Genomic DNA, 14,840 nt, shown 5'->3' with positions numbered 1-14,840 from the left:
GGACAGCGCCCAGGCCCAGAGTTCAGGCCCCATGACCGGACCCAAAAATAAATAAATAAATATCCAGCTTTGATCCAAGTGCATGACAATCAAGCATATTTTCAGCAAATAATTCATACCAGTTTGGCCCAAGTTTTTTTTTGTTCTTATTGCTATTTCTTGAGAATTCCCTATTAAAAGTCTTTTCACTGTCTACAGACAGGTTCTGTGCTTTGTAGCTATTATCCAGTGGTTTCTTCACAATACTCGGTATGACTTTTGAAATCCTCATTTTTTTCAATGTTGCTAACATTCAATGTATTTCCACCTGACTTTTCTCACACTGTACTTTACCGTGTAAAAGTATGTCTGCAGCCAGGTTCTGGTGGCTCACACCTGTAATCCTAGCTACTCAGAAGGCTGAGATCTGAGGATTATGGCTTGAAGCCAGCCCAGGCAGAACAGTCCCAGTGAGACTCCTATCTCCAATTAACTACTCAAAAACCGGAAGTGGCTTTGTGGCTCAAGTGGTAGAGCACCAGCTAGCCTTGAGTACAAAGAGGCTCAGGGACAGAGCCCAGGCCCTGAGTTCAAGTCCCGTGACAGACAAAAAAGTATGGCTGCAGATGAGTCTTCTGTTAATGATCATTTGGGTTATTTACCTTTTCTTATTAGAAATGAATTGCAATGAGCATGCCAATATATGTGCTCTCACTATTTGTTGTAACCTTTTGTAGGCTCATTTTAGTGAAAAAGAAATAGACTTGGAAGAAGTTGAATAACTTGTCTTGAGTCATATAAGATTCAAACCCAGATTTATATAACTCCAAATGAATCCAGTTAACACCAAATTATCCATTTAACTCCCAAATTAACTCCAGTTATTCTATAGTGAGATCTTAAAGAACCCTGAAGTCTGCTTTAGGATATATCAGGAAATGTCCAAATGTCAATTTTCTCTAAGCCATGGACACATCTATAATCCCAGCAACTTGGAAGACAGAAACTGGAAGATTGCAGTTTAAGGCCAGCCTAGACAAAGCTAGTATGAGAGCCAATCTGAAAAACAAAAGACAAAAAGACTGGGGACATGGCTCTTGTGGTAGAGCAGGACCCAGAATTCAATCCACAGTACCATCAAAAACAAAAAATCAGAGGGGAGGAAAGGGAGAAGAAAGAGAAAGAGGTGGAGACAGAGAAAAGAGAGAAATTGGATGCAAAACCAAACTCTGCTCCTTTAATCAAATCAGTCAGCACAAGCCAAGTGCTCTAAGTACAAGTACATTCTGGTACCTTCTTATTGAGATGCCTGGTACTTTCTTATTGAGATGCCCTATGGTTTTCCATGGTATATATTTTCCTTTATTGCAGTCAGCAATATGTACAACTACAGTTGGTTCCTGGATGGATGTTGACAGTATAATATCTCTCTCCCCACCCTCCCTCTCCCTTCCTCTCTTTCCCTCTCTCTTCTCCTTCCCTCATCCCCATGCTGTGGTATCTTTATTACTAGAAAAAAAAACACATTGTGGTACTCTCAAAAGCCAGATAGGTACTTTGTTGTGTTCTTGGTAGTCTTATAGAAGTATTTCTAGTCAGTCAAGCTAACTTCTGACAAAACCTTCTCATTTCCTCCCCTCTCTCCTACAGGGCTTTGGCTGAGCAGGATCCTGCTCTACAGTTCAGTGCCACTGTGGGAGTTAATGCCTCTGTCACCACCCATCTCTCATTCCTACCCAAGGGAGAGCAGCGCCGAACCCGCCCTGTGGCCTGTTCCTTCTGCCCTGAGTTCTCCCATTACATTGAGCTCCCATGTAACTTGGTGACTCAGCACTCTAGTGGAGAAGCCTGTTTCCTGGCAGAGCTATTGGAGTTTGCAGAAATTACTTTTGCTATCTATCATGAAAATACCAAGTCAGGTGAGTACTAAATGATCTATCATGATCCACATTAAAAGCAGCCCTATTTTTAATGAAATGCATGCTGAAATAGTTAGATTCATGATCTACACAACTTACTTCTGAAGGATATGAATACAATATGAATATGAAAAATATGAATACAAAGTACATGAGAGAAAAAGTACAGAGACAGTTAATGAGTGGATCTGGATATAGGCTGTATTAGGAATTCATTATAATTTTCCTGCAATCTTTCTGTATATCTGAATTTTTTTTTTGAAATGTTGATTTAAAAAGTTTAAGGGCAGCCGGGTGCCAGTGGCTCTTGCCTATAATCCTAGCTACTCAGGAGGCTGAGATCTGAGGATCACGGTTCAAAGCCAGCCCAGGCAGGAAAGTCTGTGAGACTCTTTTACCTCCAATAAACCACTAGAAAACCAGAAGTGCCACTGTGGCTCAAGTGGTAGAGTGCTCACCTTGAGCTGAAGAGCTGAAGGACAGCGCCCAGGCCCAGAGTTCAAGCCCCATGACCAACCAAAAAAAAAAAACAGCTTAAGGGCATTCAGACTTTGATTGGGATGTAAACAAGATGATTGGGATGTAAACAAGATGCATTTTTCAGCACTGAGCCTCAGTGACTATAAGTTATATGAGTATACTGTAAATACCAGCCCTTGGTCAGTACATTTCCAAATACGTTTTCTTTGTTTAATTCAATAGTCGGTGATATAATCAGCCTCCATTCATGCAAAGAACATCTACTTGGAGTAGTAAAAGTTCCAACAAAAGACCTGCTAGTCAAGAGATCTGGTAAGGATTCTGAATTACCAGTTTCTTATCCTACCCTTGCCTATTCGCTTTCCTTTGATTGATAGAGCAGCTGGGAAGGTGGCTTAAGTGGTAGAGTGCTTGCCTTGCATACATGAGGCCCTGAGCTCAATTCCTCAGCATCACATAAGCAGAAAAAGCTGGAAGTGGCACTGTGGTTCAAGTGGTAGAGTGCTCACCTTGAGCTGAAGAGCTGAGGGACAGCGCCCAGGCCCAGAGTTCAGGCCCCATGACCAACAAAAAAAAAAGAGGAAGAAGAGAAGGAATAATACTAATAATAAAAAGAAGAAGGGGGCAATACCCATTGCATTATATAGCACTTTGTAAAATATGTTTCTCACCTTGTTTAAGCCACAGGATAATCTTTCCTGACAAAGATATAAAGTCTTATTGTTTTCATATGAAGTACAAGAAAATGGGTTACAGATATGGGCCACTGGTGCATGGCCAGATTTGATCTTTTTAATGGAGTCTAAGAGGTTATATGAATACCATTTGTATCTTCTAAGTGTTTTTCGATGCCTTTAACTGCTTTATCTTCATCCCTTGATACCGTATTTCAATTTGTTATGTTCTGTTAGCTAGGCTTTTTTTTTTGGTTGGGGTGGGGGTAGAGTCGTGGAGCCTGAACTCTGGGCCTGGGCGCTGTCCCTCAGCTCTTCAGCTCAAGGCTAGCACTCTACCACTTGAGCCAAAGTGCCACCTCCAGCTTTTTTCTTTTTGCTTATGTGGTGCTGAGGAATGAAACCCAGGGCCTCATGCATGCAAGACAAGCGCTCTACCACTGAGCCACCTTCCCAGCCCTGTTAGCTAGGCTTTTGATTATGTTTTTTTTTTTTTTTTATTGTCAAGGTGATATATAGAGGGGTTACAGTTACATAAGTTAGGTAGTAAGTACATTTCTTAGCAAACTTGTTACCCCGTCCCTTATTTTTCTCCTACTTTCTCTCCCCCAACTGCCCCCCCCATTGATTGAGTTTTCATTTGGGCTGTTAAGCTCATTTCTAGGATTTTAATTTAATATTTTTTCCAAGATTTCTATCTTTATCGAATTAATTTCTCTTTCATATCCTGATTACCTTCTTATTTTGTTCATTTGTCTGAATTCACTAGCAGTTTGTATCCTCTTTGAGTTTGTTCAGGTATTAAACTTACTTTATTTCAGTGATCACTTTTTATTATTTAAATGAGTTTATTGTTTGAACTGTCTTCCTTTTCACCATCCTGTAAGTCCTTTATTATGAAGTTGTTGGCTTTTGAGAAAAGCTTGTTGCCTTGCTTTTTCATGAATTTAGTGATTCTTTGCTGGGATTTATGCATCGAGGGTCAAGTTTTGGTGGAAATTTCCTGTGTCCTTTAGTTGTTGATTTCTTTAGATTACTTAGCCTGAGTAATGGTTGGATTGGATTGTATTTTCCTGTTACTAGATTGAAGAAGTGTGTCTCAGTGGTCAAACAATTTCAATGCTCAGAACACTCATCTAATCCTCCCATTTACTCTCATTGTCTGCCTCTTAATAGTCAGGTGCAGCTTTGTACTAGTGGTTCAGGCCTGTAATCCTAGCTACTTAGGTGTCTGATATCCACAGTATTACAGTCCAAAGCCAGTTCAGACAGAAAAGTTCATGAGACTCCATCTCCAAAATTAACCAGCAAAGTGCTGGGCTGGAAGCATAACTCAAGTGGCAGGATGCCAGCTCAGCAAGTAAGCCAAGCAAGCATGGGGCCTCAATTTCAAGTCCTGTATTGGGTCTTGAAAGTATCAATAATAAAAAAAAGAGAGAGAGAGAAGGAAGGAAAGGAAGGAAGGAAGGAAGGAAGGAAGGAAGGAAGGAAGGAAGGAAGGAAGGAGAGAGAAAAGGAAAATAGTAGGACATGTTTCTTTACTTGTAAGATAATAATTAAAACTCTGTCTCTCATAAGGGATCACAGGATGGTATCCTGTCATTTTACCTGAAGATGAGGGTCTGCCTCATGGATTGGAGTTTATGCAGAAGATTGTTGGTGGTCTGGAACTTTCAGTTTCCTTCACCCATCCTGGAGATAGAGAGCGGGTATTGGAAGCTGCTGAGCTGTTGGGTTGGAGCTTTGAGAGTGGCCTAAAGGATCTTGTTAAGATGGATGAAGAGGAGCCAGCCATTGTCACCATCTCTACTCCAAGATTGTGGCTGCCTACCCATTGTGTACTACTTGCTGGCCACAAGTACATTCATAAAAATACATATTTCTACCTTCGCTATAAACTATATGATCATGAAGCTTTTTGGACCCCTCTCAAGAAGCCTAAGGAATCTGCAAACAAAAACCAGGTCATGGTTACTTTCAAGGTATCCAAGAGAGCAGAAGTCACTCGGTGCCCATCACTACTTTGGTACTTCAGGGAGGAAAGGTTAGAGATCCAAGTGTGGCGAGCTTATGGCAATGATAGTGTGGAGAGACCTCAGCAGACAGACAGCTGGATTGGCTCAGCCTATGTTGACCTGGCTAGACTTGGGGATAGGTCAACAAGGACACTAACTGTCAGTGGTAAGTGAGGAGTTAGGCTCAGCGCTTGTGGTTTGAGTATATGCTCTGCATCTAAATTGTGCCTATAGCGTAGTACCAGAGTATTGTAAGTACTCTGATAATACATATGAATGAGAATGAATGAATTTAAGAAACTGCCTTTACCCACATGTACAAGAGATTCTGTGATCATCTCGGATAATGGTTTGTTAATAACACTGAAAAGCATACCGACCAAGGGAACCAGGATATGTATCCTGTCTAATTAGCACATCTTAGAATCATAAAGGAAATGGCCATGGTAACAAACTGATTTTTAAGGCAAAAAGGGAAAGGTTACATTTTACAAGTGGTATATGCTAGGTTCTTTTTTTTTTTCAAACATTTTGTTTAAATCTTAGAAATTTGAAAAGAATAAGAAATAATCCTTAGCCTCACTAAATTTACAGCCTAATGGGAGAAAAAGCAGTAAAAAATTATAGTGAAGTATAAGAACTAAAGATTGGTATTCAACAAAATTGGTAATTCAACATCTCTGCTTGGAGAACCACATCTCACTAAAAGTGATACTTGACCTGAGTTTCAAAGGACTTGGGAATAAGCGAAGAAATAGGGAAAGAAGGATATTCTAAACAGAGTAAAAACATGTATGGAGGCCAAAGGTATGAAGCAGTCAAATTCATTTCAGTGCTATAAGTAATTTGGATCAGCTGGTTCTGAGGATACATAGGTTGGAAAGTGAAGCTAGAGAGGTGGGGTGGGTAAGAATATATTGAAGACCTTTTCTTCTAAGCAGAAAAGTTTGAAATTTTTTCCAAGAGCTGTAGGAAATTAACATACTGGGTATCAAATACAACAATGACATAGCTTTGCATCCTAGAAAAACAAGTTTGCAACTATAATGTGGAATGAATTGAAATTAGCCAGAATAGATTCTTTACAAATATGATATTTATTTGACATACCAGTCAAATTATTTCCCTCACTTTACAGTTGAGGGAAATCAGGCTTTTAATTGTATTTTACTGAATAATTGTATTATTGAATTATATTTCTACTAAAGAAAGTGGATCTGAGACACTGAATATAACTCTAGGAGTCAGAACACTAGTATAAGTACCTCTTTTTACTAAGTGGTTCCAGAGGGGTTACTTAGTTTTTCAGATTATCCACATCCCTTATACTTCTCTATATTCCCCAGTCTAAGTTTTTTTTTTTTTTTTAATTTGCTGAACAGGGGACTTATACAAGGCATTGCATTTGATGTGTTTGTAAATAAGTCTCAGTCCATTCACTCATACATCCAGCCTACTTCCATGTACTATTAAGTTTCCCAAGGATAAAGATTTACTATTATTTTGGGTGTCTTCCTATGGCTTGCCGTTATTTTCTGCTTGTGCTGATCATGTAATTTAAAATTTGCATAGGTAGGAAAACAGGTTATCTGAAACTAAAAAGACCCAAAAGTCTGTATTGTTGCCATCTATGAACTAGTTAACTCCATTTTCCTGAATTGGAATAAGTCTAACAAAGTAAATTCTGACTCAAAAGGAACTATTAGTATTTCCTGTTTTATAAATAAAATCTCATTTTAAGATCCAGCAAACCAGTAAAATTCAAATCCCTGTGTTTAAATTTATCACTTACTGGAAGAGCAACTTTGGCAGATCATTTATCCTTTCTGAGATTCTGGCATGCATACATACATATATGCATTTTTTTGTTTTGCTTTCTATTGTGTTTTGTTTTAAGACATGGTCTTAAAATCACTAAATCCTTGAAATCACTAAATATCCCAGGCTGGTCTCTAACTTAGGGTACTCCTTCCTCAGCCTCCCGAGTGCTGGAATTATAAACACACACCACCATGCTTGGCCTTAATTTTTTTTTTATTTCCCATACTAGGTACCTGTCGCTCATGCCTGCAATCCTAGCTATTCAGGAGGCTAAGATCTGAGGATTGCAGTCCAAAGTCAGGCAAAAGTCTATGAGACTCTTATGTCCAATTAGCCACCAGAAAGCCAGAAGTGGAGTTTTGGCTCAAGTGATAGAGTGCTAGCTTTGAGCACAAAAGCTCAGGGACAGCACTCAGTCCCTGAGTTCAAGTCCCACGGCCAGCACACACATGTAAACACAAACATACACAAATCCATTTAATTCCCTTACTCTTTCTTCTTGCCTCCTGCCACTACCTCCCTGACAATAGATCTTCATGGTTACTTTCAGAACGTTTTTAGTTGGTGAAGAAAGGACAAATTGAGCTCTAGGACAACTTCCTGATGGGAAGAAGTATGAAATTAGGAGACTATGAAACATGTGAAGGAGAAGAGAAGCCATTCCTTCTTTTACTCAATGTTAGACTTATCTAATCACTTCCATAACAGCTCTGCCAAGTCGTCATTTGGTTTAAGCTTCATATCAATTTCACTACTTATTACTAGAAATAATAGGAACTGGGCAAAAATTCTCTATTTGTATACTAAGTTTCTTTAGCAAATTGCCTATTGGGCCTGTAGTCCTATCACAGGAAAGAGGACATAAGCATTTTCAGTGAGTATTCCCCCAGAATGTGAGAGTTTCCTGTTCACCTATGCTTATTCCTCTCCATTCCCTTGCTAGGTGTGTATCCTCTGTTTGGACGGAATGCTTCCAACCTCTTTGGAGCTGCCCTACGAGTTCATGTGGTTCTTTCTTCTCTTTCCCCACACATGGAGCCTGCTCATGATCAAGACTCCATGGACTACAGCAGCCACAGTGAGTCTGAGCAGCTCCCCAGCAGGAATGATGAGATCCAACTCTCCCCACCTGGTGACCACGAGAAGTCTCCTGCCCCTACACAGGTCCTCTGCACCAGCACTGCTGCTGAAGTCTGCCAGCCCAATGAGGGCCACACTGAATTGGATGGAACTGTTGCAGTCAGTATCCTGGTAGAGAGAGCAATGCACTTGAGTTTAAAAGGTATGCTCTAAATTCTTATCCAGGAGCAAATGTCAGACTCTTCAGGGAATCTGACAGACAGTTCTATCTTCATTAATCTTTCAAAGTTTGGAAGGATCTGTAGGAATGGTTAATTAGCTTAGTCAACAATTATATTTTCCAAGACTAGAGGCTTATATGGAAACCTTTCTAAACTTAGTCAATTATCCTAATGTTGGATATCATTATCCAGAAACCTTAGTATCAATCTAAATGTTTCTCTTTTCTTTAAGAATCCATTACCACATCCATAAATTGTTTCAGCTCTTAAACTTCTCACAGACCTCTTCTTCTCCACTTAGGTCTTCAATCTTTACCTCAGTGTACACTTATCACTAGGTAAGTAGCCCCCCAAGGGATCCATGGATAAAATTCACCATCGGTCATCTTGGATAGGAAAATTATACTTCCTCACAAAATCTTTATAATTTTGTAACTTAATATAGTTGGTTTTCTTTATATTCCTATATAGTTTACATTACGATTTTTTCAAATTATTATTAAGAACTCCATATTTGTGGCACAAAGAACTCCTGCCTACCTTTAGCCTTACACTTCCTCTAAGAAATTTTCCCTTTGCCATCACCTCTTCATTTGCCTGGCTTGTTCCAACTCCTTTCCTTAAGACTCAACACAAGCATCACCATGTACTAGAGGATTTCCTTGACAAAAGGCCCTTCTTATTTGCCTCCCTAGCACTTTGCCCTCTTCATCTTAGCTCCTGTCACATGGAACCGAAAAGGTTTCCATGGTTTTCTTTACATATCTCATGTGTCTCACCTTGCATTCACTTTTCAGTAACAAAACAGACTAATATTTGCTCTGTGTCAATCACTCTCCTAAGTTCCAGAGATAAAGCAGTAGACAAAGACAAAAATGATGCCACTTTGGAGGTCCAAACTTATAGGAAATGTGTTCATGTTTAACCTCAGCCAGTAAATTATAAATGTATATTAGACTTCAAAAACCTTAAGATTATAGTCTATTTGTTCTTTAATGGAAGTAATAATTTTAAATGTGTCATGAGTATGAGTCTTACAAAAGAAGCAATTTTGAATGTAAGGGTGATCTGGCTGTGACATCTGTCACCCCTGTCTTTGATTGCCAAGGTTGATTTGGTTGATCTGGCTGGCTCCATGTGCGTCCCTTCTGAAGCTGCATGCTCAGCCAAAGAGGATGACCATTCCTGACAGAGAACTAGTCTTTAGTCAAGGGTATACAAGTAGCTGTGCTCCCCTGCTAGGACCTCCAAACAAAGAGGAAGCAATTTTTATATTCTTACTTACTGTCCCATCAAAGAAGGCTTTTTTTGGTGTTGGTACTGATGTTTGAACTCCATGCCTAGGACTTGGCTCTATCAGTTAAGCCCTCCCCCCAGCAAGAAGCCCATGTTCAATAAGATTTACATAAAAACATTTTTAAAAGAGAAAAATGATAAATGAGTGGATTTATGTTTTGTCGGTCGTGGGGCTTGAACTCTGGGCTTGGGCACTTTTCAGCTCAAGGGGAGTGCTCTACAGCTTGAGCCACAGTGCCACTTCCAGTTTTCTAGTGGTTTATTGGAGATAAGAGTCACACAGACTTTTCTGCCCAGGCTGGCTTTGAACCATGATCCTCAGATCTCAGTCTCCTGAATAGCTACGATTACAGGCATGAGCCACCAGTGCCCGGCAGGAATTTTTTATAGTTGCATTGAAAATAATATTTAAGGAGCCAAGCACCAATGACTCATGCCTTTAATTCTATCTACCTGGGAGACTGGGATTGGAAGGATCACAGTTACAGGCCTGCCCCAGCAGAAAAGTCTGAGAGAATCCAACTCAATGAAAGGAAGCTGGATACAGTTGGCATTCACCTGTCTTCCTTGCAACTGCCAGGAGCATAATGTTGGCAGATTGAAGTCCAAGCTAACCCAGAGGAAGCTATCTCAAAGATACTCAGTGAAAAGCAGGACTGGAGGAGTAGCTCAGCAATAGAGCACTTGCCTAGAAAGTATAAGATCCTGAGTTCAAACCCTAGAAATGCCAAAAAAATAATAATAATATACAAATGGTTTATATTTCTATTTTAGAGGCAACGCCCTTACTGCAATGGAAATTTTCCATTAGACAGGTACTTACATTTTAATAATGTGACTTAGGAAGGGTGTTTGATAATTTATTCAGTATACTGAGTTCCATTTTAGTTTTTAATCAAACTTCAGCTTCATTTCTTACTATATTTTACTTACATTCAACAACTTGTTCTGTTTCACCAAGTCAACCTTTGCGCTATTTCCTCTAACCTGTCATTTCTTGTACTTGCTCCTCCCCTTTGAAGAACAAAATTAAAATGACACCAATACTTAGAAGACCATGCTGCTGCCATCGCCATTATCCATAAACCTGCCTGTGTTCTCAAAGCTTTCCATGATGGCACCACCATGCGACCACAGATTACTCTGTAGCCTATTCATGTGTCTTCCTAGTAGGCTTTCTATACTTGGGAGTTGAAGATAAATGTTTTTTATTTCTGTATCCTAGCATCCCAATCCTTATGATGTAGCTAAACAATATAATGTCTTCCTGTTTTCTGAATGTGCTCACATTACAAAGTTTATAAGTTGCCAGCTTGCAGATCACTTGTTATTTGGCTTCTTTCTATATAGTTAGGTCCAAGCAAGCATCAGGATGGACACCTGACTTTCAGACATTTCTGGTGCACCCTGATATCCGCCCTTGGGGGTGATATGCCTATCTACTCCTTCCCCTCACAAACATTTGTGTGTTAGGCAGGAACTGTTCAAAACTCTGAGAATGCAGGTCTGCCACTTGTCTCTCTGAAATGTGCCTGATCATCTCTTAAGATTTTCTTCAACTCATCTTCTAAGAAAATGTTGCTGAGAGCAGTAAAGTTACTATGACAAAGCCTTTCAAAAATCATTCGCAGAGCCCCTCCAGCATCTGTTGTTATTAGAGTTCTTGATTATAGCCATTCTAACTGGGGTGAGGTGGTAGCTCAGTGTTGTTTTGATTTGCATTTCTTTTATGGCTAGGGAGGTTGAGCATTTCTTCATGTAGACAGAAGGGAACCCTATTGCATTGTTGGTGGGAGTGTAAACTTGTTCAACCACTTTGGAAAGTAGTATGGAGGTTCCTCAAAAGACTTCACATAGAGCTCCCCTATGACCCAGCAATCCCACTTTTGGGCATTTACCCAAATGATCACAAACAAGACCATACTAAAGCTCCCAGCACAACTATATTTATTGCAGCATTACTTACCATAGCTAAGATGTGGGACCAACCCAGATGCCCCTCAGTAGATGAATGGATCAAGAAAATGTGGTATATGTACACAATGGAATTCTATGCCTCGGTCAGAAAGAATGACATTGCCCCATTTGTTAGGAAATGGAAAGACTTGGAAAAAAATTATGTTAAGTGAAGTAAGCCTGGCCCAAAGAAACATAGGTCCCATGGTTTCCCTTATTTGCAATAACTAGTATATGTCAGAGACAAGCAGAAAAGGTCAGATAAGTTGATATTAGGAGAAATGAACCCCAAGATAAGGAATCAAATGGTTTTTCTTTCTTGCTATTGTTTCTAACATATTTATAAGATGATTTCTTTGTTGCTTTGTATGTCCTTTCCCCACAGTATAACCCCTGTTTTCACTGTATTTGATGTTGGTATAATTTGGGGAGGGGAAGGGAAAAAACAATTGTTTAAATAGGGATATAGGTAGACCCATTGCAACAATGAGATGTACAAGATCTTATGTCGCAAAACGAACTTTACAGCTTTGGCGGGGGGGTGGGGGGGTGGCAGAAGAGGGGGCAGGGATTTGGTAAGGGGAAAGGAGGAGGCGGTGGCTCAGTGATAGAGCACTTGCCTTGCATGAATGAGGCCCTGGGTTCGATTCCTCAGCACCACATAAGCAAAAAGAAAAAAGCCAGAAGTGGCGCTGTGGCTCAAGTGGTACAGCGCTAGCCTTGAGCTGAAGAGCTGAGGGACAGCGCCCAGGCCCAGAGTTCAGGCCCCATGACAGGACCCCAAAAAAAAAAAAGAAATGTATTCATTACCTTGCTCATGTAATTGTAACCCCTCTGTACAGTATTTTCACAATAAAAACTTATTAATAATTTTTTAAAAAGGAAAATAAAAAAAATCATTCCCAGAACTGGGAATGTGAGTGCTTGCCTTGCATGCATGAAGCCCTGGGTTGGATTCCTTAGTACCACATAAACAGAAAAAGCCAGAAATAGCACTGTGGCTCAAGTGGTAGAATGCTAGTCTTGAGCAAAAGAAGCTCAGGAACAGTGCCCAGTTCCTGAATTCAAGCCCCAGAACTGGCAAAAAAAAAAAAAAAATCATTCCCATTCTTCTATAGTGTCCACATTAACTTTTCTGCTGCCTTCAGCAGTGTTCTTTATTTTTAATCTAAACAGTTATAAAAAGGAGTTGCCATTTAACAAAGAATCTTATGAATACACTACATCTTGATCACTGCCACCCCTTTCAATATTCTCACCCATCCCTCCCAGCCCATTCTTTCCCTCACTTTTCTTATGTAGGACATACATTGAATTCTTTTTTTTTTTCAACTATCTTTAGGTAGTTGTACAAAGTTGTCATTTTGACTGTATTCTCCCCCCTTCTCCTCTTCAGTCCAACAGTGTTGTAAGTGTGCCTGTTCTCTCAGGCCTTCGAAGCCTCTTCCTTATGGAAGAAAATGAGTGGTTCCTCTGTGCTAAGCTTTATGCTGAGGGTTCACAAGCAGCCCTAAACTAGTAACTTTGCCATTAGCAAAGCTTAAACCTGACGCAGCTTCAAATTCTCTCTGATCCTCAATATAATTCTGGTTCTCAAAATAGAAGAGCTTCTGCATACTTTTGTTAGGAAAAGCTCCATGGTCTTAGCTGCTCAGGAAATGGAATGCAAGCGGATAGGGCTTGAACTCAGCAGTTCAGGGCCACAGCCTGGGCAACATAGCAAAAACTATCTTAAAAAAAAAAAGTTTAATACTCCTTTTTTTTGGGGGGGGATCAATGGGGGGCAGATTAGTCCGCGCCTAAGCGCTGTCCCTCAGCTCTACCTCAAGCTGTAGAGTGCTCTACCACTTGAGCCACAGCACCACTTCTGGTTTTCTGATGGTTTATTGGAGATTAGAGTCTCACAGACTTCCCTGCCCAGGCTTGCTTTGAACCATGATCCTCAGATCTCAGCCCCCTGAGTAGCTAGGATTACAGGTGTGAACCACCGGCAACTAGCTTCAAGTTTGTCTTTTACATACTTACATTAGACAATAGCAGCAACTGAAGAACAGAGAACTAAAATGATTTGAAGTAATATGTTATGACCATAGTCCTTGTCTTAATGGATTGTAACTATTGATTAGCATCTGTCTCTCCCAGATAAAGAATCAAATCTGACTCATCTGTGCATGTGTGACACAAAGCCAGTTAATTTTAGCCTCATAAAACTAGACTAAATTTTGGTAGCATACAAAATTAGGCATTGCCTAAGGGGAAGCTTTTCATCCACTCACTTTGTATCAGATAGGAAGTTCTATTAACTAAATAAAATTAATTAGAATTAGAATTAATTAGAACCCTGGAGGGGAGGAGTCAGGAAACGTGGCTGGTTTTTCAACTGCAAGATAACCCGGTGTATAATAAAAGAGCCACTTGCTTCTCTGTTCTTTGTAAAATAGAGAGTGACACCTCTTATATGTGACTTTCAGAGGTATTATCAGTACAAGTTTAGTGTTTAAGAAGAAATTGCCAGCAATAAAGTGTTATCCAAACATGAAAAGTTACTATTTTAATATCATTGGAAGAACTTTTGTTCTTGATGCATAAAACTACTTCCATACTTATGTAAAACACAGGAAATCCAGTGAAAACTCTTAAATAAAGTAAAGCTTGTTCATCTCAGTTCTTTATTTCTGTTTCTTTTAATTTTTATTTGCTATTATAAAAGTGATGTGGCAGAGGGGTTACAGTTATATAAGTCAGATAATGAGTACATTTCTTTTTTAACCATCATCTCAGCTCTTTTTTACTGCTCCATTTGTGTTCTAAACTTGTGACAAATAGCACAAATTTTCTCTGGTCCACCTTCAATAATATTTTAGAACTTGATCTTATCCAGAAATATAAACAGACCCAGATAAATTTCTACTCACAGGGGAAGCCTGATACACCTGCTCTCCAAAGCTGAGTTCTTTATCACCTTCCTATTTAGCTAAAAGTTCCTGAACAGTCTTCCTCCAAAGTCAAAATAGAAGTTTTGTTTCAAATAACAGCTTCAAAAATAAAACACAGGAAGTGGCACTGTGGCTCAAGTGGTAGAGCGCTAGCCGAAGAGTGGAGGGACAGCGCCCAAGCCCAGAGTTCAAGCCCCATGACCGACCAAAAAAAATAAATAAATAGCCGAACGCTGGTGGCTCACGCCTGTAATCCTAGCTACTCAGGAGGCTGAGATCTGAGGATCTCGGTTCAAAGCCAGCCCGGGCAGGAGAGACCGTGAGACTCCGATCTCCAATAAACCACCAGAAAACCTGAAGTAGCGCTATAGCTCAAGTGGTAGAGCGCTCGCCTTGAGCTGAAGAGCTGAGGGACAGCACCCAGGCCCAGAGTTCAAGCCCCACGACCAACAAAAATAAATAA

The 14,840-nt window shown here is 39.9% G+C and overlaps 1 protein-coding gene across 1 annotated transcript in view; it reads left to right on the top strand.

The window, feature by feature from the left end:
- The window catches only part of C2cd3 (C2 calcium-dependent domain containing 3), a 109,983-nt gene that overhangs the window by 50,933 nt on the left and 44,210 nt on the right, over positions 1 to 14,840 (top strand). Inside the window, exons 19-22 of the mRNA XM_013013964.1 lie at positions 1,630 to 1,898; positions 2,601 to 2,690; positions 4,631 to 5,233; positions 7,832 to 8,170. Of these exons, the coding sequence (XP_012869418.1) occupies positions 1,630 to 1,898; positions 2,601 to 2,690; positions 4,631 to 5,233; positions 7,832 to 8,170 (1,301 nt within the window). The remainder of the gene's footprint in view (positions 1 to 1,629; positions 1,899 to 2,600; positions 2,691 to 4,630; positions 5,234 to 7,831; positions 8,171 to 14,840) is intronic.

The sequence above is a fragment of the Dipodomys ordii genome, unplaced genomic scaffold (genome assembly GCF_000151885.1).
Source record: "Dipodomys ordii isolate 6190 unplaced genomic scaffold, Dord_2.0 Scaffold22, whole genome shotgun sequence".
NCBI classification, from domain to species: domain Eukaryota; kingdom Metazoa; phylum Chordata; class Mammalia; order Rodentia; family Heteromyidae; genus Dipodomys; species Dipodomys ordii.
This window is presented reverse-complemented; position numbering and strand designations above follow the sequence as displayed.